General features: G+C 33.2%; 13 protein-coding genes and 4 pseudogenes across 17 annotated transcripts, besides 1 other annotated feature; 7 read left to right on the top strand and 10 right to left on the bottom strand.

Annotated features, from left to right (window-relative positions):
• Nucleotides 1-18,812: part of a mobile genetic element that runs on past the window's edge.
• Nucleotides 1,665-1,925, top strand: TVAGG3_0921830 (uncharacterized protein; the record flags this gene model as incomplete). The annotated part of the gene is made up of 1 exon (XM_051252272.1): nucleotides 1,665-1,925. One exon carries the CDS (start codon nucleotides 1,665-1,667, stop codon nucleotides 1,923-1,925), a length of 261 nt encoding a protein of 86 aa, XP_051077846.1.
• On the top strand, nucleotides 2,298-2,807 carry TVAGG3_0921820 (uncharacterized protein; the record flags this gene model as incomplete). The annotated part of the gene is made up of 1 exon (XM_051252271.1): nucleotides 2,298-2,807. A coding segment is annotated over one exon (510 nt), but the record flags the coding sequence as incomplete, so codon positions are not given.
• Nucleotides 3,811-5,213, bottom strand: TVAGG3_0921810 (annotated as a pseudogene). The gene has a single exon. A coding segment is annotated over exon 1 (1,403 nt).
• Nucleotides 6,104-6,691, bottom strand: TVAGG3_0921800 (annotated as a pseudogene). The gene has a single exon. A coding segment is annotated over exon 1 (588 nt).
• TVAGG3_0921790 lies at nucleotides 6,782-7,227 on the top strand (annotated as a pseudogene). The gene has a single exon. A coding segment is annotated over exon 1 (446 nt).
• Nucleotides 7,567-8,025, bottom strand: TVAGG3_0921780 (uncharacterized protein; the record flags this gene model as incomplete). The annotated part of the gene is made up of 1 exon (XM_051252270.1): nucleotides 7,567-8,025. One exon carries the CDS (start codon nucleotides 8,023-8,025, stop codon nucleotides 7,567-7,569), a length of 459 nt encoding a protein of 152 aa, XP_051077844.1.
• TVAGG3_0921770 (organellar and viral DNA polymerase type B) lies at nucleotides 8,482-9,093 on the bottom strand (the record flags this gene model as incomplete). The annotated part of the gene is made up of 1 exon (XM_051252269.1): nucleotides 8,482-9,093. The coding sequence occupies one exon, from the start codon at nucleotides 9,091-9,093 to the stop codon at nucleotides 8,482-8,484; it is 612 nt and encodes a 203-aa protein (XP_051077843.1).
• On the bottom strand, nucleotides 9,682-10,437 carry TVAGG3_0921760 (integrase core domain containing protein family; the record flags this gene model as incomplete). The annotated part of the gene is made up of 1 exon (XM_051252268.1): nucleotides 9,682-10,437. The coding sequence occupies one exon, from the start codon at nucleotides 10,435-10,437 to the stop codon at nucleotides 9,682-9,684; it is 756 nt and encodes a 251-aa protein (XP_051077842.1).
• Nucleotides 10,478-11,209, bottom strand: TVAGG3_0921750 (phage tail repeat-like family; the record flags this gene model as incomplete). The annotated part of the gene is made up of 1 exon (XM_051252267.1): nucleotides 10,478-11,209. One exon carries the CDS (start codon nucleotides 11,207-11,209, stop codon nucleotides 10,478-10,480), a length of 732 nt encoding a protein of 243 aa, XP_051077841.1.
• On the bottom strand, nucleotides 11,722-12,606 carry TVAGG3_0921740 (uncharacterized protein; the record flags this gene model as incomplete). Its single annotated transcript, XM_051252266.1, has 1 exon — nucleotides 11,722-12,606. The coding sequence occupies one exon, from the start codon at nucleotides 12,604-12,606 to the stop codon at nucleotides 11,722-11,724; it is 885 nt and encodes a 294-aa protein (XP_051077840.1).
• TVAGG3_0921730 (organellar and viral DNA polymerase type B) lies at nucleotides 13,293-13,628 on the bottom strand (the record flags this gene model as incomplete). The annotated part of the gene is made up of 1 exon (XM_051252265.1): nucleotides 13,293-13,628. The coding sequence occupies one exon, from the start codon at nucleotides 13,626-13,628 to the stop codon at nucleotides 13,293-13,295; it is 336 nt and encodes a 111-aa protein (XP_051077839.1).
• TVAGG3_0921720 (uncharacterized protein) lies at nucleotides 13,741-14,418 on the top strand (the record flags this gene model as incomplete). The annotated part of the gene is made up of 1 exon (XM_051252264.1): nucleotides 13,741-14,418. One exon carries the CDS (start codon nucleotides 13,741-13,743, stop codon nucleotides 14,416-14,418), a length of 678 nt encoding a protein of 225 aa, XP_051077838.1.
• Nucleotides 14,615-15,228, bottom strand: TVAGG3_0921710 (annotated as a pseudogene). Its single transcript has one exon. A coding segment is annotated over exon 1 (614 nt).
• Nucleotides 15,652-16,506, bottom strand: TVAGG3_0921700 (protein of unknown function, DUF4106 family; the record flags this gene model as incomplete). Its single annotated transcript, XM_051252263.1, has 1 exon — nucleotides 15,652-16,506. The coding sequence occupies one exon, from the start codon at nucleotides 16,504-16,506 to the stop codon at nucleotides 15,652-15,654; it is 855 nt and encodes a 284-aa protein (XP_051077837.1).
• On the top strand, nucleotides 16,556-17,437 carry TVAGG3_0921690 (uncharacterized protein; the record flags this gene model as incomplete). The annotated part of the gene is made up of 1 exon (XM_051252262.1): nucleotides 16,556-17,437. The coding sequence occupies one exon, from the start codon at nucleotides 16,556-16,558 to the stop codon at nucleotides 17,435-17,437; it is 882 nt and encodes a 293-aa protein (XP_051077836.1).
• A 1,898-nt stretch (nucleotides 18,813-20,710) lies between the features above and the next one.
• TVAGG3_0921670 (DNA/RNA polymerases family) lies at nucleotides 20,711-21,792 on the top strand (the record flags this gene model as incomplete). The annotated part of the gene is made up of 1 exon (XM_051252261.1): nucleotides 20,711-21,792. A coding segment is annotated over one exon (1,082 nt), but the record flags the coding sequence as incomplete, so codon positions are not given.
• A 1,011-nt stretch (nucleotides 21,793-22,803) lies between these two features.
• Nucleotides 22,804-24,939, top strand: TVAGG3_0921660 (uncharacterized protein; the record flags this gene model as incomplete). Its single annotated transcript, XM_051252260.1, has 1 exon — nucleotides 22,804-24,939. The coding sequence occupies one exon, from the start codon at nucleotides 22,804-22,806 to the stop codon at nucleotides 24,937-24,939; it is 2,136 nt and encodes a 711-aa protein (XP_051077834.1).
• Nucleotides 24,940-26,034: the final 1,095 nt, after the last annotated feature.

Raw genomic sequence — 26,034 nt, 5'->3', positions numbered from 1 at the left:
TATTTCCATAAGCTCCATGGAAAGCTGAAGATATTTAAACTTAGGGTTCTCAAAATTAACATAATAGTTGTCTTTCTTTCTAAATAGTGCCCAAATACTTTTAACATTAATAGGCGTATAAGCTGCTGTAAATGTTGCACTTGAACTATCTGTATTCTTTGAGAATGAACCGTCCATAGGAATCCAATCCATAACTTTAACAGGAAAACATAAAGCCTCGTTTGTATAATGTTCTACAAGTTCTGTATAAATGTTAGGGTCTAAAGAGAATGACTTTGGATGAATGAAACATTCATTAAAATCCATCTTTGTTCGAAATAGTTGCTGGGTTACAGTTGTAATAGTAACTGTTCCACTAGCTTCTACTGCCTTCATTATCATAGTGAATGGTTCATTCCATGGAACAAATTTATTTTGTCGGTGGATTTGAATCTGAAGCAAATGCAACTTTAAGAGTTGGATTGAAAGCAATGATATCATTTACAGATATAGATGTGCAATGTAATGCGTCGCTACTGAACTTTACTTTAAGCTGAATGTTACCAGCAAATGCAGGAATAAATCTTATAGCTTCTAATGGTAAAAACTTTCTAACAGGAATTCTTAAACGAAGCTTAAAATCAAATGATTTTCCTGCTGTAATTGGACCACTAACAATTTGTCCTGTTCTGCATGTTCCCAAATGACTCCATACATCTTCATGTCGAGTCTTTGAGAAAAACATCTACTTTCTTTATTTGTTCGGTAGTTTGTGAGTTTGAAGTTATATATGCTTCTTCTCTTGCGTTGTCTTGAGAATATACGATACGACATTTGCAAGGATTTGATATCCAGCAACTGCATAGAAAGCGTCATCGAAACCAATCCAAAATCCTGGTGGGTTTGTTTTATTGGAACCTGAACCAATTTCTTTATCTACAATAAATTGACCTTCCATTTTATACGTAATGAATGTATTGTAAAGGTCCAACATATTTTCACCAGGAGGTGAGAGATTGAATGTTACCCATGTTTATCTTTAGCAGTTCCAGGTTGTGATGGAATCTTTGCGTCAGAATATTTTCTATTAGTGTCACCAATTTGAACTGCATTGTCTATGATATCGAAATATGAGCGAATCTGATGAATATGCTCTGCTGGAGTAAATTCGTTTAACTGTTCGTTCTGCATGTATTTACTTCAGATAAAAATATCTATTTACTTCATTATTCTCACTCTTCTTGGCATTCGTGGTGGAAGTTGTTTCTTGACATTTTTCAATGAACTGTACATTCTCTTTTGTCTCACTTCTTTACTGGTGGGTCAGGGTTCTTTGACTCGGTTTGCTTTTCAATGAAATTCACGAACTTTGCAATAAGCTCTTGGTTCGTTATTGAAAGAACATCTGGCTTCTTTTCTTCTGGTTCTATTGACTTTTCAGTTTGAATAGAAGGTTTTATATGGGCTTCACCCTCGGCCATGCACCTTAATGTTGTCGCTCTCTGCATTCGCTAATGGAACCTTTCTTTTTCTTACATATATTTTACCATCTTTACTCTGACTTACGTAATAGAAAGGATGTTGTATTCCTCTTGCGTCATTTAATATAATAGACTCTCGCTCTGATTTTGACAAGCTCATTTTACATCGGTTAAAGTTTTAATTATTTTTTTATCTGCAGTCAAATGACTCAGACAAGTCATATGGACAAGACCCAAGGGGTCATAGATGTTGAAGCATTGAAGAAAGAAATTCGTGAGCAAATTTTATCCGAACTGAAGGAACAAAAACAAGAACAAAAGCCAGAGAGACCAAAGAGAAAACTTAGTGAAAAACAACTTGCTGCATTAGCTGCTGGAAGACAAAAGAACCCAAGACTACTGGCGAAGAAAGCTAGAGAAGAAGCTGAAGCAAAAGCTAAAGAAGCTGAAGCAAAGAAAGAGTAAATGGTTTATTTTTATCCGAATTAAATGTATAGACAAATACCTTTATCTGTTGCGTTCAGTAGTGAAAACCCTGACGTCAAAATAAAGGGGAACAGAGTAACGTTTAAGTTTCCAACAGACTGGATTGTGAACATAAATGAAGAGAAGTACATTGGCATAACATCTATGTATATAACACGTGCATTTAGGAAAGTTGACTTTATACTTCAAGTCGAGATAGAAAATGACGAACAGTCTTTAAGCGCCCAAAACATTCACATATACAAATACTTTAAAGATGATACAACTTTACAAGAATGTATGATTTCATTTAATGAAATGTTCGAGAAAAAGTTCAACATTGAAGTACAAACTTTACAGCCTTTACGTGAGTTTTTTGCACAACTGAAAGAAGAAGGTAGTCAGCCACAACTTATAGACTTTCATTATGAATTTAATGAAAATGAAGATGGAACACATGACTGTCAGTTTGTTGTATATTCACCATTCAATGAAGTCGCTAAAGAGAAAGAAAATCCATTACGTATAAGATTTCAAATCTCTGAACCAAGTGATGATTTCAAGAATGTTTTCAATTATGATGCAATGCTTCCGAGGAAAAATGAATTTTCAAAGATTGTAACACCTGGCATTTGGGATAGAAAGCAAGCTATATTATATTCAAACTTAAGTAAGGGAGTTGAAAATGAGTTCATTGGTCATACAAGAACTTCACCACTTCCTAACCCTAAATACTATAAATTAACTGGCTTCAATCGTGAGTTTTGGATAGACATGTTCTCCACTCATGACCATAACTGCCCAGTGTTCTTACCTCCAGACCATAAGGACTGTCTCTACATTGAAGCACAACTCTTAAACTCTACCATCGCAGTATTGTAAAATCTACGCTAGCTTTATTTTTATCACGAATGACCTCATTTCTGACAAAAATAAATGACCTCATTCATGACCTCATTCATGACCTCATTGCTGACAAAAATAAATGACCTCAGAACTTCAGCTTACGAATAAAGCTTGTTTTAGTCGTTATTGAGAAGTTAAACTTTTCAGCAAAGCAAGGACTAGAAGACTTACATAAGTCAAATCCAATCTCTTGACCGTCATAAAGTGCTTTATATAACTTCATAACACTGAACTCAGAGTCTTTGTCAAATTTTCCTTGCGGAACCATTAAACCTTTATCTTCATCATAGAAACACTGAACAGAGTCAGGAAACATTTCATTAGCGGTTAAAGCAATAACATCTTGCTTCACGCCTTTCATTCTGCAGTGAAATGCAACTTCATTTAAATCGTTAGTGAGTAAGTCTATGTAGGTCTTCTTTCCACAAAATATTGACTTGTATGCTAAACTTTGTTTTCCAGGTGTTATTTCTGCGAAGTCACTATGAAACTGACCAAGGTTTTTACCAATGAGAACTCTTCCATAACGTTTCTCAAACTCTTCAGCTAAACGAGGGATATCTTCATTGTAGAGATGCATACTGTCCGTATCGCTATAAAAGATGTCCATTCCTAAGTCTTCAGCAGTACAGAATACTTCACACATTATTCTCTTCGACATTGATAGAATATTTACACACAAGTGGACAGAAGTTAAAGTGTCTGCAAATGCTTTTCGTTAGCTTGAAAATAGTTTTATCTGAACCATCCAAACCTTCGAACTTCACTATATGGTTGTAGTTTCTGATGGCATATCTTATAGCATCTTTGTCATCTACTATGGTTATTTTTGACTCAATAGGAGATAGAATAGTTTTGCCATAAATACTGTTCAGAATGAGCTTTATATTTTCTTGCAAAGGATTTCCTTCTTTCTTATACTTTAACCTTAACTCAAACAACTTCTTTACTTCATCTCTTATTCTAATATCTCTGTTTCCATCGTAATAGTATCCTTGCAACACTTCACATTTGACACCTTGATATTTTATGAGGTCTTGTAATGTTATATGGTCAACATACATTAAACAGCAAGTGTTTGAACTTCTGGGAACGTTAAGTTCTGGATTTAGTTCAGGGTCACAAACTATTAAAGGAAAGTGTCTATGTATTCCAATCTCTGTTATCTTAATGAGAACAAAGAAGCCAGACATAAACTTTTCACCAATGGGTTCCTTTTGGTCGTCATCGAATAAATGTCTCATGAGATACTCTGTGCTTAGCATCTCATCCTTCATAACCTTTGGAATTCCTTCTAAAGTATAAAGTCTTGCTATAGCTGATGGATATAATGAAACAGCGTCGAAGTCAGCAATGAGTTTCTTTTTCGCTCTTTTGTTTCATGTTATCTGACAACATACATCTTCCACCTTGAATGCATCTCGAAATAAATTCTCTTGGTTTATTTGAGAGGTCATATAAATTTCCATTCGGGAAGTACACTCTGTTCTCAAATAATTTGTTAGCAATTGAACAAATACTAACGTAGTCATAAACGTTTAAATCAAACTCTTTCAATAAGTCATTGCGGAACTTTACAAAACCTTCTCTTAAAATTCTTACATCTTGTTTGCAATAAAAGTGCTATATTTTTCTAAGTCGAAGTGGTTTTCATCTATTCTGCAACCTTTGATGGAATCTATGTTTTTCATAAATGTATCTGCATCCTGGATAAACTTACATGCTTCAGAAATGACACCAGTTCTGTTGTCATTTGCTAACAAAGTACTGCTGTAGTAGTTATATGGAAATACTTCTTTCGGTCCTGTTTGTAAGTTAAACATAGCAGGAAATAGTTTAAGCTTCTTATTTATAACACTGTAAGAGTCTTTTATAATAATTGCCCTTCCTTTATATAAGCCAGTTATTTGCATTGTTCGTGAACCTTTAATGATGGGAGTTCCTTTCACTTCTGTCATGTGTCTTAAGATGAAGTTTATATCATAGCTGAGGTTATGGAAATATATTAAACTCTTGTCAGGAAGTCGTTCCAAAAATTCTGTTGCACAGTTCTGACCCCAAATGCTTTCACTCACCGAACCATCTTCACTGTCATAACAGATGTTAAAAGCTTTATGAAAGCCATCGGTACTACACTCAAAGTCAGCAAAGAAAACATGCTCAGGAATGAACTTACATTTATTTTTATTTACTTCTTTTGACTCGGCTTTCTTCTTCAGTTGTACACAATACTTTGGAGCATATGTCAAATCTTTAAATGGTGCAAGGTTCTGTTTATATAAGTCAGTCGTATATGTGAAAAGTTCTCCATAAGAAATAGGTTCGAAATATTTGCACTCCCAAATGTTTTCATAACATCCCATAGCGGTGTAGTTCTATCATGAACTACATATTTATCTTCTCTCTTTGTATAAATCTTCATCTGTTTCTCAATGTTCATTCCACCACACTCCTTCAAGATTTCTTATAGTTGCGAATGAAATATGTTGTCATTGGAAGTCTTTCGTTTAGCATGTAGTGGTCTTCAACAAGAAGTAAGTCAATAGTTCTAACAGTTTCACATTCTTTTGGTATATTCTCTTTATTTCATTATGTCTTGAGTCATTGAAATAACCAATGGTAACATTAAATGCTATACCTGTTGCGTCAGAAATTTCTTGTACTTTACTTTGAGGAAAGTCTCTAACACGAATGACTTCTCTCATGTGGTCAATAGTTTCTTCATTTACTCCAGCCTGAATGCAAGCATAAACGAAACAATTGTCTTCTGTCATAAGTGTTGCTGCAGTTCTTTTGTTCAGTTCATTGAAGATTTGGTAGCGTTCAAGATTTATAGGTAATGTGCAAAGATACTTCCAGAACTGACCGCTTCTCTTCTTATAAAACTTCTTTTCACCATTATCTTTCCAAAAGCTTTCTATAAGTGCTGGGTTTCCTGTTTGCTTAAGAGCTTCCAAAATGGCTTTCTGGTCATTTGTCAGTGTGCTTTATCTCTATATGGTCTCTTTTTTGGTTTGCCTTTCTTTACATCTGACATCGTTAAGCCTTCATATTCTGTTAAATCATACATCTTTATTTCGGTAAGATTCTTTATGTTTGTCAAGAAGAAGTCATAGTGCATTTCAACAATACCTGCGCATTTGCTTCTATCTCTGATATAAAGTTCTCCTTCAAGAGCTGATGTAGTAATGTTCCAATATTATTGAGGTTTAACGTAGAACATTCATACTTTCCACCAAGTTTATAACATACCATCCATCTCTGTTGTGAGTTTATTTTAATTTCTCTAAGAGTCTCATGAAAACCTTACCGAAATGTTTGTGTAAGTAGTCTCTGTTTGGTTCATCTAAAGCTTCGATGTTAAAGTCAATGAGTCTATTGCCTGACTTCACATTTCTCTTCCTATTCTCTTCATCTTTCTTTAACCATCTCTCACCTTCTTTTGGTTTGTCGTCAATGGAACGAATGACATCGTTAGCTTTGCGAACTTGTTCTATAGCGCTCTTTAAACATCTCTCTTCTCTGTTGTTTCAGTGTGTCGTCTCTTCTTCTTGTTTCACCAACGTTTGCATTTGTTATGTCAAACATTTCTCTTCTTACTTCATGAGGTACTGAACGTCTATGATATAAGTCAATAGCAACGTCATTTAAAGGAAATGCTCTTGCATGGACTTCGTCCTCGCCGCGTTGCGGCTTTATGAACTCATGAATTCTATCATAACTTATTGCACCATTATAGTCTTAATGAAGTCAGCGAGTGCTTTTTTGTTTGTCGCGTAATGTTTTGCAACATCTATGTTAGCTTCTGTAAGAAGTTGTTTTATTTCCGAGTGTTCTAACTTAGACAACTTCCGATACATCTTTAGTAGGAAATAAAAAAAATATTTTTGAAAAAATTAGATTAGATTTTTTTAAGTTATTTTTCAAAATAATTTAATATTTTTATTTTAATGAAACACATGCAAGATTGCAAGTTCTTTTCATACAATGCTCTCGCTAATGCCATCAAGAATGAGTTCAATGGTGCTTCAAACGTCAATGTTATCTTTACAAAGAAGTTTGTGAAAGAATCTAAGTTCGGTCAGTATGTCAGACCATTAGCTATTGTCATTGACCGCAAACGTTATACTTCACAAGAGTTAGCAGTAGTTTTGAAACAAAAGAGTTTCTTCGTGAATGTCAAAGATACTCATTATACTGTCATAAAGAACTCTAACATTGACTTCTTCAGTATTGCTATGAATCTTTCCGAACAGAAAGATATAAGAAGGGTGAAACAAATGTGAAATATTATCCTTCATCTCTGAAGACAATAACGAACAAAGATGTCATACAGTTCTTACCAAAGGTTGAAGAAGCTTCTATTGACATTGACGAAGGAAGTGAAAATGGTTGAAGAAATGACCCTGAAGTTATTTAAGCAAAATATATTTTTGAATAACTGAAAGTGTCACCACGTCACCATGTGCTACCAGGTTAATTAACTTCTTTTAAAAATGATGACAACATGACATTTTGACAACAGTCCAGAAATAAATTTTATCGTTAATGTTTACGTTAATGTTTTTCATTGAAATCGGTAAGTTTTCATTAAATTTTGACAAAGTGCAAATCTTTCACTTCGTCAAAAAGTTAATGTTTTTCATTGAAATCGGTAAGTTTTCATTAAATTTTGACAAAGTGCAAATCTTCACTTCGTCAAAAAGTTAATGTTTTCATTGAAATCGGTAAGTTTTCATTCTTCCTCTTTGAAGTTGTCGAAATATTCTGTTATCTTTTCCTTCAGTAATGGTAAGTCTTCTTTGAATGTAAGTATTGTGCAACCTTTGATGTCATAGTGTGTTTGAGGAAGAGTATTTTTGACAATTTCCTTTATTTGCTCATTCGGTGTCATTGAAATCGGTAAGTTTTCACGATAGAACCAGTTTCTATCAGATTTATATATTTTAGCTAAGTCGTAAAAGCTTTTGTTGTTTCTTCTGACTAAATGCAACATAACCATATCTTTATCTTCTTCTTTCTCCAACTCTTCAGTATATATCATATACCTATAACTCTTTTCCTTTCCTTTTGGTACTGAACGTGGTATTCTTTTCTGTATGCTTTTGTCTTTGGATTCAATGACTTCATCTTTTGCTTGAAGTTTCATTTCCATATCTTCACGTTCTGCTTTATATAGTTCATCTAACATCATGAAAATATAACAAGCATAACGAGGTGAAGCCCACATTGCTACAGCATTTACTAAAAGTCTATGAACATAATAACCTTTCAAACAAGGAGCCAAATTCTTGCGATTTTCGAATGGAATCTCTTCCTCGGTTTTCCGAGGGAAGCAATCATATGAGGAAATTCTTCTAAAAGTTCTTTTGTCTGTTGGTTTTCAAACCAATGATATGCTTGCTTTGTAGAACGAAGAGCATTCATTATACTTTGCATTTGGTACATGTCATCTTTGACCGAACGAATGAGGCGAAGTTGTTTGTTATATTGTATGTATTCGTATTCTTCATTTATGGCTTCATGGACTATAACTGTTGTTGTGTTCTCTGTTGTTGACATATCTGTCTTTATATTCCGGATAAAAAAAATATTTTATAAAAAACTAACTTTATTTTCTGACTTTCACAAAAGACCAAAAATAAACGCTTTACATGTATTTTTCAGCAACTTCGTCAAATAATTTTATAGCTTTATCTATCTCATCTACTTCGAAAGTTTCTTTACCTTTCATGGGAGCACCATACATTTTCTCAAACTTTTCAAGTAGTTCTGTTTCTGCAGCTCTCATATCATTAACGAACACAACCTTGACTCTATTGACTGTACTGTCATATCTTTGAGTTATATTATATGTTCTTCCTATCTTATATCTCTTTGTATTGAAGTCCTTCGGTTTCTGAACGATATAAAGTAAGCCTTCACTGCAACGTTCTGAGTCGAATGAACCATAAGTTATGAAGTTATATCCAACAACTGGGTCAATCCATAACAAAACTATTGGTATAAGACCTTTGTCAATGAGATATGCTGTAGTTCCATAGAATCTTACCGATATCATAAGCTCAGGATTTCTTGTCAAAATTTTCTGAGTTGAAGCATTTCTAACCCAATGGTTTGTTTTCTTTTCAGATGGAGATATAATGTCTGACAAAGAATATTTGTTGTATTTCTTTGAGTATCTTACGTTTAAATCACCTATTCTAACCACTTTGGTGTCATTGTCTATCTTTCTAACTGTTTCAAACTCAACCTTTAACATTACTGTTCTTACATACAAGATAAAAAAATATTTTATAAAAACTAACTTTATTTTTTCTATCTTAAGGAAATTCATGAAAATTCACGAGAAAGCTAAAGCAATCTGAGCCGCTAAGCGGTGAGGGTGAAAAAAACAGGTGAGAAAGGAGGTGAGAAAACAGGTGAAAAAGGAGGTGAAAAAAACAGGTGAGAAAACAGGTGAAATCTCACCTCTTCACCTAAAATATATTTTTGTCTGATTTACATCCAACGAAAAAGTTTAGAAGAATTTTCTTATTCTTTCTGGCATGTTTTTATCTTTCCAGTACTCCCGCTCTAATGGACCCAGATGAGTTGGTTTAGATTCTCTCAAGTTCTTAGATGGTATAACATCTTCAACGCCTCCTTCATATCTTACTTTATAAGTGTCATCGTTTATGTTATAGCCAAGTATTTCAATAACCACTCCTCGCTTTGCTTCGTCAATGGTTTCAGCAAGTTTGCCATTACTACTTTCGACTAATTTATGACGAGAGTAAAATGCTATGGAGTCGTCAGCAGCTTTTATAAGATATCCATTACCTTGCGTAGAGTCTACGATATAATAATTTCAACTTAACCTTAAACGTTTCTTTGTCAACGGTTTGTCGTCAAGAACTACACGAACTTTTGTACCAGGAATGAGAGTAAATTGTGTTGAATTTCTGATATTTTGTGTTTGACTTTGTTTCTTTTGTATATACTTTTCTTCTTGTTGTTGTGTCATTGAATTTGGTGTATGTCCTGTTGTAGAATGTGTTGAGGAATTATATACTTCGAGAAAATGTTTCATTGTTTCTTCGGTAAAGTCTCGCTCTTGATTTAAATCTCTGAGAGTCCTTATGAAGCGGTTTATGATGCCGAGTATGTTATGGTTATGGTCTTCAGTAGTGTAGTGAGTTATGTTATGCTTAATGAGAAATTCTGTGATTTCATTGCTGAGGTATGCACTGTCTTGGTCTGATGTTAAAGTACTTGGGCTATGTTCTGCTACAAACTTTTGTAAAACTCTTAACACTTCACGAGTTCCTTTATTCCTCATTGGATATGCATATGCTTTACGAGTGTTAACATTAATGAAGATGAGGAATGGTTTATGTCCTCCTTTTCTGCTTTGAATGAGAGTGTCAAATTGGTATGCGTCAGGAGTGTTGGAGTAAATTGGTAAAAAGTAGTCGTAAGGGTTTATTTTTGTTTGATGTACAACATTTTTGTCAAAGAACTTTTTCACATCAGCTCTGTTAGTAAATCCCCAACTTTTTGCTGCTTCATTGAACTTCTTAAATGACCTCCATGGATGTTGTTCGAATACTTCTTTCAAGCTCATTTATGTAAAGTTAAAGATTTTATTCTAGGCTCAAGCGCGTTCATTGAACGCGGTACCATGCGAATACAGTCACAAATGGTGGCATATAATCTTCATCCGAGCCTGTTGAATTTGTTGTGAAAGTGTGTGAATGATTTCCTCCTGGTTCAGTTGGTCGAAAAGTCTTTTTTGCTGTATGGTTATAATCTGGAGATAAAACGTCATTGCCAGCATAATATTCTGAGTTGTATAATGGATGGTCTCTTAATGAGTGACTATGGTCACCAGAAAAGTTTGTAGTTCCTGTATGAGTGTGCGGTGGAAGGTTTGCTTCTTTAATTTTCTTCGAACCACCTGTTTGCTTTGAAGAGTTCGCACAATAGAGGAATTTATCTACAATCTGTTCCCACGTACCAAAACCTAAAACACTTGCTGGATTTGTTGAGTTCATTGACGTATAAATAGAGCCTATAGGATATAATGTTTGAAGTATTTCAGTCTTTAATGTTTGAAGCTCTGTTTTGTCAGCTTTCTTATCTAACATTGTTGGTAGTTCATGTGCTTCAAAGTTTCTGGCATGATCTTCGATATTCCTGCAACTGTTATCTAAACTGTTAAGAGTATCTTTTACGCTTGTACTTGGATTTTCTAAAGGTGCACTTGAACCAAGGTCAAAGTTCAATATTATGTCGTCTGCTCTAACAGTAGTGAAGGATTTATGTGTATGGTTCTTGTCAGCTTTATTATCATATAAATCTTGAGCAGTGAATTTAACATTATTTTCATCATCCATGACATAAACATTTTTACAGCTAATTTCTTTCTTCGTTGTTATGTTTCATTCGATGTTAAACCTTGTGGAAAGTTAGGAGGTTTACAATATAATGCATTCCCACCAGTTCCGCCAACCGTTCCTTCAATACTTTCTATAGCAACAGTTGAGAAGAGTTATTGTATGGTTTTTGTCTGCTTTCTTATCTAACATTGCTGGTAGTTCATGTGCTTCAAAGTTTCTGGCATGACCTTCAATGTTCCTGCAACTGTTATCTAAACTGTTAAGCGTGTCTTTTACACTAGTGCTTGGATTCTCTAAAGGTGCACTTGAACCAAGGTCAAAGTTCAATATTATGTCGTCTGCTCTAACAGTAGTGAAGGATTCATGTGTATGGTTTTTGTCAGCTTTACTATTTAATGTAGCTTGAAGTTCATTTATATCGGAGATATTGTGTTTATGAGATTTCAAAACTTTGTTCGTTGCGTCAAGTTCATCTTTGTCAGCTTTACTTTTAATAGCATCTTCAACGGTTATTTTGTCTTAACTCTCAAAGTAAATCTTGGTTCAACTAATACACCGTTAACAGAGAAACTAGAAGCATAAATTTCATCGTTATAACCAAATGCTTCTGGTGCTTTACCTGTGTCATACTGTACAGTACAGCTTATGTCATAACCTTTAGCACGAATGTATTTATATCTTCTTTCATTAACATCTTCCGTCTTCACTTCATCACTTCGTGTTAAATATCCATGGTAGTCCGTTATAATCTGTTCGTCTGAAGTTATATAATGAACATGGTTTTTATCTGCCTTACTATCTAATTTCTCTTCTATCTCATTCACTTCTAATTCAACTCTTCCGCCAGAACTCTTATTATCATTAATCTTTTTCATTAATTCGGTAATTACGTCATAAAGACTATATTCTGTTTTCGGTTTTGTAAATAATGAGTCAAAATTTCTTTTCATCATTACATCGCTGACATTAATGATATCGCCAATTCCTTTTTCATTTATTCTCTTCATTAATTCTGCAATAATGACGAATATATAATCTGTTAATTTATTCTCTTCATCGAGGGTTATAGAATGTTTTGAAATTGAATCATTAACTCCTCTAAATAAATCAATAACTTCAGGATACACGTTTTTAATGTCTCGAATAACCCGACCAGTATCCTGTTGTTCATGTTCTTCGTTCCCGTCGTTACGTGGTTTTATATCTCTAACCATCATCAACGCAGTCATAACCGGAGGGTTTGTTGCTACCTGTTCGAAAATCCGTCCGTTATGTACGGTATATCTAAATAATTTCTTTGTGTTTGTTAAAACATTTGAAACAAGTCTTTTAAAACCATCTACAAAATTTCCTGTTTCACCTAATGTTCTTGCAGCATTTACAAGCTCACCCATTCCCGCTTTTGACCCCAAAAACGTCCATATTGCATTTATTTCACTCTGTATAGTTGTCCATTCAGCGAAACTAACACCGCATTCGCTAAGCTGAAAAATGAAATTCAGTGGATCGAACTTAATTCCACACTTCTTTTTCAATTTCAACGAACTCACTAACATGAGATTTTAAGTATTCTTTCGTTAAAATTGTTTTCCCCGATGTTATGTCATTAACGAAACTATCACCGTCAAAGTTAACGAATTCATTTCGTCGTTGATGCTTTTTTTATACACCGCTTTATTGATAGTTTTTTGGCTCACCTTCTTTAGAAGCATATTGAACATTAATGAATGAATTATATGTATTCGTGAATGAATTAAAATCAATGATTTTCATTAATGACGCCTTTAATGATTCATTTACTGTCGAATCCCTTAAAAGTAATTAATGAACTGTCATTTATGAAAGGTACACTGCAAACCGTCGAGTTTGGGATCAAATGCTATAGTTGGTGCAGGAATATATAATGATATAAGTCATTAAATCATTAAGTGACGTAAATAATGTTGTTGTTTTTGATTTAATTTCTTTAGCATCTGTTTATACGGTAATTTTATTTCTGTAGTTTCTGAATTAAAGATATTCGCTAAAATGTTTTGTAAACTGTTTTGAAAGCAGTAATAAACCGTTGAATTCGGAGCCCTTACGATTTCACACCGTCCTTAATAAAAGGCATTGCACATGGTGTAGTGCTTGGGTCAAATCTTTCGGGATTATAATTCAACATATATTCTAACGCTTCATGAACAGACTTATATACTGTTGTGTCGTTCTTCATGACAACTTCACCATTTACAATGAATGGCATAGTGCATGGAGTTAAAATGGGGTCAAACTTTTCATAGTCCTTCCATGTTATGTATTTCTCAGTATTTCCATCAGAAATAACAATATATTTGTCAGTAAGTGTGAGAGAGTATTGACCAAAATATAAACGTTTAGCTCTGTCAGCTTCATACGCATATGCAGCTATACTCATATTTTAATGAGAATAAAATGTTGTTCTATTTGCAAAGTACAGACCCAAACGAATACGGGACAGTAAAACTACAAACAAACTTAGGTCTACAGAATGAGCACTTGCATTCAGAATGGTTGACTTTAATACTATTGCTTCATTCGTTATAACTGACGAAACAGATTTCATGGAGCTTGAAATAGATGGAAAGAAGCACGAAATAAGATTTCACAATAATGTAGAATATAAGATGGAAACATTAGCTGGAGTGTTAAATGCTCTCATAAATACTACAATAAACAAGGATAACGGAGAAAACTTAATGAATGTTAAACTTATTGCAGGAGTTTTGAAGTTCAGTTATGCGAAGGAGTTTAAGATACCAAGAATGAGTCATAGAGTACAACTTCTTTTGGGAGCATACCATATGACATTTCCTTTGAAAAGTGTTGACAAAACGATTGAGATGAAATCTGTTCCATACGTATGTTATGGCAATTGTTTGTACGTTGAGTCAAAAATAGCTAATGTCACAGGTATTTCAGGAGTTAATAGTAAAGGTTCAGTAGAATATAATTTCTGTTATGAAGTAAATTCAATGTTCATTCCAAACGTTCCTGTCATAGTAACTCATTTAGGTAAATGGGTTCGCATTAGTCCTCATAATTTGAAAGACATGCAATTCAGACTTGTTGACTTTCAAGGAGAGCCTGTAGAACTGAAGGCACCAGTGCGAATGACTGTTGAAGTTGACTTTTTAGAAAATATTAAATGCAACAGCTTACAAGAGAACTCAGAGCTAAAAATATAAAGTATGAATGTTATGTATTAGGTCATGAACTTTGGTTGTTGCTGTTTGATGAAACAAATGAGTTAGTTATGTCAGTCAAGAGAACAGAAAAATATTGTGTTAGTGAAAACTGCACCAAGTCAATAAGATTAGGTTTGCATTATGAAGATGAGTTCGATACTGTTGAAGAAGTTTTGGATAGATACTATAAGTTGCTTTAATTTACTAAAACATATTTCAAACAAAGCTTATAGTCAGTAGATAGTTTTGTATACTCGTTCGAATATTTATACTTAAACTCAACTCCTGTAGTTCCTGGTGTTTCAATGATGCGGATGTTACCTATTTTCATGAATAGTGGAGTTTGACCACAGCATTCGATTTCAGGGTCGAGATAGTCAATGACACATTGCTTTCCTGTTATTCGTGATATAACATTTTCAAGGTCCTCCTTTGTTAGAATTATTTGGTTCTTACTTATAAGATTTGTCAAAAGCTTCTTATCGTCTTTGAGTAAAATTGTTTGGTATAACTGAAGAAGGTAATGGTCTACGTTATCTGAAGGATTTGTTTGAACATTTGTGTAAGGGTTGTCGTTGGCTTCTCTTGAAAGAACTTGGTCCAGTGGTGGATACTCTAACTTAACATCTGATGTAGCGTTAGCGTTTGAAGCTGTGTTTAAATTCACGACTTAAGATCTGGTTCTTTTTCTTTCAAACACTCCGAACTATAGTTCTTTATGACAATATTGTTTGTCGTTCGTGAGTCAACATTTGATGTTGGTTCAATTGGAACATTAACGGCACCAGCTAAGATGGATTTGCTTCTCATTTCATATAGAATAAAAACCTTTTATATGTATGAAATGAACAATATACTCGACAAGGGTTTGAATGTAAAGCTAACGAATGAAAATATTGTTGAATTCACTGAGACAGGAGCTGTGTATAAAGATGTAGAACTACTGAACAAAAGAGCAAAGGGAAGAAGCAGGAACATGAACAAAGGGTGGAAGCCTATAAAAATTTATGTCAATGATGGCTCAGGAGGTTCAAACATAAAGTATGCAGAAAGTTATAGAGTTTATGCTCTCAAAGGTGAAAAGCCTTCATTTAAGAACAGCTATTCTAACCCATATCCTCAAAAGCTAACGGATGGGGAAGTGGATGATATGAATGACAGCAAAAATATTAACAGAAATGGCGACAGAGATGCATGGAATTTGTTTACCATCAGTCAATTGAAGGTTAAACTTTAAAACAATGTTGGTCGTTCCCATGGAATATTTTTGACTTTAATGGTATTAGTCATGATATGAATCTCAAGGTATGAACGAGGAGAGATGAGAGACTTATATGCTTCCCAAATTTCTTCAAAAGGTAATGTTATACCTGACTGTTTCCAAATGAGTTCAATATCATAACGTGAGAAACCTTGAAAGATAACGAAGTCAGTTATGAGACGTTTTATGTTTAAAGCTAAAAACCTCCATGTTTGCATAAGTATTGCTACAGTTAAATGGTAATGTCTGACTTTAGTTATGATGTTAGCTAATGGTGAGTCAGGCTTTGACACTAAACCTTTTCCGGCGAAGTCGTCACAAACGAGCAGAGTATTTGAAGGATACTTTTTGAAGGGGTATTTTGAAAGTTTTGACAGAATGTAGTTTGTCAGTCGTTTCATATCGTAAACTCCTGAGTACTGACGTAAGTGGTGTTTGTCAATAATTCTTTCCATCTCCTCAGAAGTCTTTTGCATTCCTGACTGTATGAACTCTACAATAGCATAATATTTTCTCTTACGTCGAATGTAACGTTGAAGAAATTCAATGAGTTCACTGTCTGGAACTTTAACGACAGAGGCTTGAACTTTTGACATAAATGTTTTCGCTGTTGAATCCATAGAGTCTGAAGTTGCTGATATAATGATTTGGTCATAGTAAGAGTCGTTTCCTAAACGCTCTGTTATGAGTATATGACGAATGAGGTTAAATGTCTTACCTGAACCCATCTTTCCACAATAGAAATAAACACCATTTGAACAGAACTCATAGTCCTTACTGAAAGGAAGAATGAGAGAAGAGTTATGTTTGTCTGTAGTTTCATTCATGTCTTCATCTACATCATGTATTAAATGCTTCATTTTATCTCCATTAAAAATGCAAGTCAGAAATATTCAGAACATAGCACCGAGTCTAACTGACAAGAGTATAAAGATATACTATGAACATGTTATGATGAAACCAACCAAAATTCAAGAAAGTCAGTATACTTATGAATATCCAAGACACTGGGTAGAGTATGTAGGAGGTGAGAAAGCTATTGAAATCAGACAGGTTCGAAGTATTCCAGCAGGAAGAACAATATTATTGAAGAACTTTAATGTTTTGAGATATAATGATGAAACAAAGAAGCAAGATAGTTTCCCTGTTGCTGTGTATGTGAACCTAGACACAGGAGATGACATGAAAGTTTTTAATACAAAGCTTCAAACGGTAGTGAGAGAACAACTGACTGCGGAAGGACATCCATTACCTTCAGAAGTTACCATAGCATATAATTTTGAAACAAACTCAATAGATTTTAAAGTCGTCTCTGCAAAGAAGTCAGGATTTACATTTAATGAAGCAGATGTATATTCGAATGAAAACTTCAAAGCTATTGCATGGTTAGATAATGACGATTGCTTTAAGAAAATATTTAAATTCAGTGACTCAAAGATGTCAATAGATGACCTTCGTGGAATGTTACCATCGACGTTTACAGTTGAAGGTTCAGCAGGATTGCTTACAAGATTGTCAATTGGTGGCGTTTGGTCTCGTGAGAACATTGTTATAAAATCCAGTATAAGTGAATTTGCTGAAGAATCTATATTATGTCTTTCAAACTACATGTATTCGCCACCGAAGCATTATAGTATAACAAACTTTGTCAGTAAGTTTAACATAAGACTTGTCGAACCTTCTTCAATGAAAGATGTTGTGCTACCTAAAGATGGAAAGGATGGACTCATTATTGAGATGATTTTAATTGCATATTAAATGAGCTTGTTCTTGAAAGTCATTCATGATGAAATAACTGTTGTAGAAGATGTTAGCAATTGTTCAGACATTTTGAAGCGTATAGATGAGATAAGAAAGAAGTTAGATAGACCGCAAAGCGGTGAGGGCGAAGCCCGTGAGAACGCTTATGTTTCATTGACTTTCTCCAGTAACGAGAACTTTTATGAGATAATATTGAAGAGAGATGATTTTAATATGGGGTAAATGGTAGCTTGGGCAGCTTTAGGCGCAATGGGAACAAAAGCATTAGCATTTGGAGCAAAAGAACTTGGAGCTTATGACGCAGTAAATAAAATGAGTGGAGGAAGAGTTTCAAAGACATTAGATGCAAATAAAGGAAGATTGGAGGCTGGGTTGCAAAGAAGTTAAGATTAAATAAAATAGGGCTCATAAATAAAGCATCCAATTTGGTTGCGACTGAGTCAGAAAATGCTTTAGGAAAGGACGATGAGTTTGCAAAACACGCAAAAGACTTTAATGACCAGATGAAAGGTGAAACAATGCATTTAAATAGAGTCGATGGAACTAAAGAAAATGTTTCTTCTCCACCAGTAGTTCTTCCGTATGGTCCCTATGGAATGTATGGAAACCCTTATGAACGACCATTTGACCCATTGACTGGTGGAAGTAACTGGTATCATTACGGCCGAAGAAGAAAGACAGTCAAGTTGGAGACAGACGTGAAGAAAGCAACTAAAAAGAAACCAAGGAAGAGAGTTATAAAGCAATGAATTCAACAGGGTGAAAAAAGAGGTGAGATCTCACCACTTCACCTAAATTTATTTTTGTGCTATGTTTTCATACGTGTGAGGGTGGTGATATCATTTATTTTTAAGTTTATTTTTTATTTTACTAAAAATTTTTATTTGGATGTTAATGACAGAACAAAAGCAACTCATTCGAATTCCACAGTATAACAAACATACATTTAAACATTTATTCTTCCTTCCTGAGCATAACATGTTCTTTCAAATACATCCGAGACCAGTTGACTTTTCATTGACTGTGTATAAAGATAGAAATAGTTATATCATTAAACCATACGATGACGAAGGTAAGTTATGTAAATTGTACGTTAAGAAGTTAGAGAAAGTTTATGGCTTCAAGTATGACTACAATAGGGTTAACACTGATGATGAAGATATTGAGGAAAATTTATGAGAACATTAGTGAAGTTGTTAGTGAGAACGATAGTGAGGTGAAATTGTTGGCGGCTTTGTAAATATTTAAGGTTAAGTTAGTTTTTGCGTTCATGTTGTAAAATATACGTTAACGGTTTTGTAAAGTGTCAAATTCACAAGTATTGGGTAAAGTGGAACGCAGTGCCACCATACCCAAGACTTGTATACTAACTTTGTGAGAAATGTAAAGAAAATAATGGGAGATTAATTCAAGACGTTCAGTTGCAAAAGACCCAGCAACCATATGCACCACATATTACGAAACAAAAGATATATCAGTGGTTATTAGCTCACAATTTGCAGGAATATTATCAACCGACAAGATATTATATTACTTTTGACTTTGAAACATTAGAGACTAAAGAAGAATTACAACTTTCTGAGTGTGCAACTTTGAACGCTTACTTAAAACCATTCATGGTATCATCAACGGTTAAATTAAATGAAAAAACATATACGAGGAATTTTTGTTTAACTTCGAATGATTCTTTTATTTCTGATTGGATTGAGTTTTTATTTTCAACCTGTTCATTAGTTGCTAAATCAAATATTGAACAATATGAAGAATTATTGAAGTCGCAAACATTAAATGAAAAACAGAAGGAAGCATTTAAAGAACTTCTAGATGAGGAATTCAATAAAGTGAATATCATAGGTTTTAATTCGGGAAAGTTTGAATTAAATTTAATTCTTCATGATTTAAACACTGCAAAATGGAAAATAAAATCAATGCTGGGTTCATCTTCACAATTTAAGCAAATCATTGTAAAGAAAACAAACGTTCCATATGAATTAAGATTTATTGACATCAGAAATTATATAGCGCGGTGGGACATTAGACCAATTCACTCAAGATTTCGGAAACAATAAATCACGTGTTAAATCCTTTTTCCCTTATCAATTCATCACGTGGGAAAATTACGAAGAAGAATTATATAAAGAGGAACCATTCACGAAAGATTCATTTTATTCAGCATTAACTCAAGAAACTATATCAGATAGTGATTATCAAATATATCTCAATGATGCTAAAAATTTTAAGAATAGATTAGAATATTTTATTCATTATTGCAATAAAGATGTTGAAATTATGATTGACCCAATCGATAAAATTATTGAAGAAACATTTGTTTATAAAATTATATGCTTCATAATCTTTCTTTATCATCGAATGCTTCAATGATTCGTTACGCTTTAGCATATAAAGACTTTAATCCTAATGAAAAATATCCTGAGGAAGAGATAGAATCAAGTTTTGAAATTAACGAAAAAGTATTGGAAATATAAAATTGAATCATATAAGAAACAAGATGAAAAAGCAGAAAGAGATACTAAAAATAATGTTTCAATGGATGATTTTCAATACTATCACAGATTTATATCCTTTCATCTAAATGCAAAATGTGTCTAAAGCGTTTACATATGCAAATAAACCAACATTGGATAGAATCGATAATGAAAAATCACATACTAAAGGAAATTGTCAGTTAATGTGTTGTTATTGCAATGTCATAAAATCAAATAAAGATGAAGGTGTTCAACGTTTAAGAATCAATTTAAGAAATTATGCATTAAAAAATAATTTACCAATGACTTTAGATTCGGTTGAAGCTTATCACATTCTCCGTAATGGAATTAGTGGTGGTCTATCAAATGTTCAACATCGTGTTAATCTTAAAGGAGTCACACACATTAATAAACTTTCATATAATCCAGAAACTAAAACTGTATCAAATGAGGACACCACCAACATTATGACTCATTTCGTTGGTGTTGATTTTAATTCATTATATCCTTCATCATTTTCATCTAATCCTCATGATTTCATTCAATATACTGACCATAAAATGTATATGCCGGGAAGATTGAATGGTGTTATCATTTGTGATACAGCAAAAAGAAAGCAAAAGCACTGGGAATAATTAAAGAAGAAAAATACTTTATTCGTGGCTGAAGTAAAGGGTCACATTGATGAAAAATACATTAATGATTACATAAACTTTTACCGATAATAAGAAACTTAGATATTATCACAGATGAAAAAACAATTGGCAGTTTTATGTATAATTACATGAAATCAAACAATCTACCAGTTGACCAGAAACAAAGAAAATTAACTCAGTTAGCATCAACACACAACCAATATCAACCATTTTCTTCTTATTATCTATGGTATCTAATCGACAGATTTCATTTTATCATCGATGACATTCAATCAATTTTAACATTTACGAAAAACACTTGCTTTAATGAATTTGCGAACAAATTTATGAACGAAAGACAAAAGGCTGAATTAAAAGGAAATAAAGGAAAAGGTTTATTTTGCAAGATTTCACTTAATGGATCATATGGTTACGATGCAATGAATACACAAAATTACGCAAAGACTAAAATAATGAATGCACAGAAGGCACGCGTTGCATGTATGTCAAATAAGTTTAAAAACATAAGAGAAATAGGAGAGGATACGTATCAAATGATGCTCAAAGATAGATTTTATAGATGTGAAACATGTTTACAAGAGGCATTTTTTACTTTAGATAACGCAAAATACTGGTATTTAGTTTTCATTTATGATTTTATGTATAAATGCATGGATGTTAATCGTTTTCATTTCATTGAAGGTGATACTGATTCATCTTATTGGGCAATCGCTGGCGATCCAAGTCTTCCTAACACTCAAGCATTTCAAGCAATTGTAACCGATAAACAATTTTATGATAAAAACATTTTCAAATTCGCACCATTTGATTTCTTCTGTTTTGATGAGAAATTTAAACCTATATTAAAGAATAAAGCTGAAGAAAAAGCACATGAGAAGAAGTTATTGGGTTTAGCAATTGAGAAACAAGGCGATAACATGGTTGCTTTATGCCCTAAGTGTTATACATCATTCAACGGTTCAATTGATGGAAGTGATTTTAAAAAGATTGCACAAAAAATGAAAGGTGTTAGTTTACGACAAAATAAACAATTAACACCTAAAAATTATTTGGATATAATAAATGATAAAGTGATATTTGATGGTCAAAATATTAATTTACAACTTAAAAACGGGTCAATGACTCGCTTAACAATCGGTAAAACTGCATTAACAGGAGCACAACTAAGGCTGTATGTTGTGAAAATGGATGTTGTATGCCATTTATTTAATACAATTTAAAATTTTATTAAAAATAAAATGCCACAGAAGAGACAAAAGGAACTGTAAATAATGGTTTTGATTCTTGATCAAAGAGGTGGGCACCCTTAAACATTTATTTTATTTTTATATAAATGAATAATGTAGATTTAAAAATTTTAATTGATGATTTAGTACTTAATCAAAATTTTCTTAATTATTATGAATTAAAAGCATATCTCCAAAAACATGATCCACATATAACGGGTGATGATATGGATTATTATTATCCGTATTATAAAAATGAAATTTTGAAATATCATGATAGAATAATTTCTAAAATTAAAGACAAAATCAAAAATAATGAATATATAAAGGGATTGGAAGGGATGAATTTAATAAAGATGAATTTTTAAACTCAATCCAAATTTAATTTTTATTCCTCTTCCGTCAATGGTTTCCCGAAACCTTCTGGGTTCTTCTTTCCATCATTACTGCATAACCACATCTTCTCTGTTTTTGTGGTTTGTCGTTTTTAATTAGTTTTTGCATCATTTTTATCATTTCCTCCCTTGTTATGATTCGTGGTAAATTTTGAGCTTGTGGGGTGTCCATTTATATAAAAATAAAATTTTGTTATCGTTAATGGTTTCGTTAATGGTTTCGGTTATTCAATAATTATTTATTTTTGAAGAACTGATGAGGTCACCGGGTCACCAGGTCACCAGGTAATTTAACTTCTCTGAAAAAATGAGACAACATGACATTTTGACAACAACACTGACGGAAATATGATGCAGTCCAAAAATAAAGTTAGTTTTAAAATTATTTTTATTTTTTTTATTCCTATATAAATGACGACAACAAACAACAACAGCAACTATATCGTTTCTGATGAAAAAGTTATTGATTCATTAGTTGAGGAATTAGCTGAGGAATTAGTTATGGCAGAAACTAAAACCCTCAACGAAAGAATTGGTGAAAACAAGATTGATTTGCATAACTACCTCAAACACGATGGGGGAAGAGGAAGGAAAACTGGTATGGCTTTATTAGTAAATAAAATATCAAATTTAACGATTATAGATGTTGATATCAATAAATCGTACAATGATGAACTTAAAGAAACGGTTAGAAAAGACATTTTATCAAAACTTTCGGATAAAGATGTTATCGTTAAAACCGCTTCAGGAGGTCTTCACATTTATTGCAACACTAATTTCTTCTATTCAACCTCGAACAGAATGATTAAATGTTATTCCTGCAATGATTATGATATTGATATAATGACTTCAATGGATGATTCAAAGCGTTCTTTAGTGGTTATGGCTGATTCAAGAGTTCGCAAGAATGCAACAGAACCAATCAATACATACTCATTCATTCGTGGAAGTTATGATTCAACATTAACCAGAACAGTGAATGATATATTAAATGATTTGAATATTAAGGTAAGAGTTGAACAAAAGAACGAAGAAATAAAGACTATCATGAATGAAAACAAAGATGTAAACATTGACGATAAACTAGCTCAAAGCATAGTCGATGGTATCTGTGATTTTGAAGTACATAATGACAGTGGAAACATGAATTTAGAAAAAGAAGTTACATTATTCACACTGTTTCAAGCAATTAATTCGTTACCTAATCATTTAATTAATGAAGCATACGATAACGTTTATAACTTCTGCAGTTTAACAGAAAATGCAAAAAGTAATTTTGAAAAAGCACGTAGTAGATATGCACATTTAATGACTTCTCCATTTGTTTTGGTGAAGATTCTAAAACTATATCAAAAGGAATATTATGATGAATATGTTTTGCCTTTATTACGTAAGCCAAAAATAACATTTGATATCAAACTTGATGACTCGTTTTTGATAACAGATATTAGACGCAAGGCTGAAAATCATCAGTATAAAAACAGTTCTGAAGTAATTGAGGATTTATCACGTGTAATCCGTTTTGTAGATTGTGGAAATAAATATTTCATTCAAAAAGATTACAACATACACGACAAAATGAATCAAATATCATTCGTTCTTCAATCAAACATGAAAGAGTCACTCAAAATGATTAAATTATTTAAAGAAGAAGGTAAAACAATAACAGCATGGGACGTACTATTAAATCAATTGTCTTCATTAACCGTTAAGGGTGTTTGCTTTAAATCTGATTCCCCAGATATTTTCTCAACGTTTCAAGGTTATAAATACAACATTCTCGAAAAGCCTGATTACTCAAAAATTGAGATGTTTATGAATTTCATTAAAGAAGCCATTTGTGATAATAACGATGAATTGTATAAATACCTTCTCGGCTGGATTGCATCAATGATTCAACATCCTGGAATCAAGAATGAAACAGCAATTATTTTGAAAGGACTTCAGGGAACGGGTAAAAACAGATTCACAGACATTATTTCTGAACTTCTCGCTGGTTATTCATGTAAAAACATTACTGAAATAGGTGAGTTAACGGGTAATTTCAATTCAGTTGTTGAGAATAAAATGTTTCTTGTACTTAATGAACTCAAGAATGTTGGTGAAGACAGACTCGCAAACTTCAACGCTTTGAAATCAATTATAACGGATAATGAGATTAGAATTAATGAAAAGAATCAACCCAGAAGAACTGCACAGAATGTTGCAAACTTCATTTTCGTAACTAATAACGTTTACCCTGTCAAAATTGAAGTTGGAGACAGAAGATATGTAGTTTTAAGAGTTAATGGTAAATTTAAGGGTCAATTTGATTATTTCAAGAATTTGATGGATTCATGCACAAAGGAATTTTATGATAACCTTTTAACATATTTTATGCAATATGACCTTTCATCATTTAATGTACGAATCATTCCGATGACTGAAGCCAAACAAGATTTAATTGAATTATCAACAAATCCTTTAGATGTATGGATAAATACACATTATGATGAATTGTGTGCGGGTATGACATGTAAAAATGCTCTATTCTGCAAACCATCAGACATGAAAGACAAGAATTTTCAAATGAGTATTAAGGATAAATGTGATAGGAAACAAAGAAAAATAGATGGTAAACAGACATGGTATTATGTTTTGAAAGAAGAAATGAAAGGATTATATAAACAGGTTGAACCAAACGATAATGAGGATTCATTTACTGACGATGAAATACCTGTAAATGAAGCTTTATAAAGTATGATTGGAATTTATTTTTACATTAATCCCCCCGTGTTGTCAAAATGTCATGTTGTCTCATTTTTTCAGAGAAGTTAAATTACCTGGTGACCTGGTGACCCGGTGACCTCATCAGTTCTTCAAAAATAAATAATTATTGAATAACCGAAACCATTAACGAAACCATAACGATAACATCATATTTCCGTCAGTGTTGTTGTCAAAATGTCATGTTGTCTCATTTTTTCAGAGAAGTTAAATTACCTGGTGACCTGGTGACCCGGTGACCTCATCAGTTCTTCAAAAATAAATAATAAGTGCCTTTCCGTCACTGTTGTTGTCAAAATGTCATGTTGTCTCATTTTTTCAGAGAAGTTAAATTACCTGGTAACCTGGTGACCCGGTGACCTCATCAGTTCTTCAAAAATAAATAATAAGTGCCTTTCCGTCACTGTTGTTGTCAAAATGTCATGTTGTCTCATTTTTTCAGAGAAGTTAAATTACCTGGTGACCTGGTGACCCGGTGACCTCATCAGTTCTTCAAAAATAAATAATAAGTGCCTTTCCGTCACTGTTGTTGTCAAAATGTCATGTTGTCTCATTTTTTCAGAGAAGTTAAATTACCTGGTGACCTGGTGACCCGGTGACCTCATCAGTTCTTCAAAAATAAATAATAAGTGCCTTTCCGTCACTGTTGTTGTCAAAATGTCATGTTGTCTCATTTTTTCAGAGAAGTTAAATTACCTGGTGACCTGGTGACCCGGTGACCTCATCAGTTCTTCAAAAATAAATAATAAGTGCCTTTCCGTCACTGTTGTTGTCAAAATGTCATGTTGTCTCATTTTTTCAGAGAAGTTAAATTACCTGGTGACCTGGTGACCCGGTGACCTCATCAGTTCTTCAAAAATAAATAATAAGTGCCTTTCCGTCACTGTTGTTGTCAAAATGTCATGTTGTCTCATTTTTTCAGAGAAGTTAAATTACCTGGTGACCTGGTGACCCGGTGACCTCATCAGTTCTTCAAAAATAAATAATAAGTGCCTTTCCGTCACTGTTGTTGTCAAAATGTCATGTTGTCTCATTTTTTCAGAGAAGTTAAATTACCTGGTGACC

Source organism: Trichomonas vaginalis, chromosome I (assembly GCF_026262505.1).
Source record: "Trichomonas vaginalis G3 chromosome I, whole genome shotgun sequence".
NCBI lineage: Eukaryota > Parabasalia > Trichomonadida > Trichomonadidae > Trichomonas > Trichomonas vaginalis.
The sequence above is the reverse complement of the archived record's forward strand: the minus strand, read 5'-3'. Positions and strand labels throughout refer to the sequence as shown.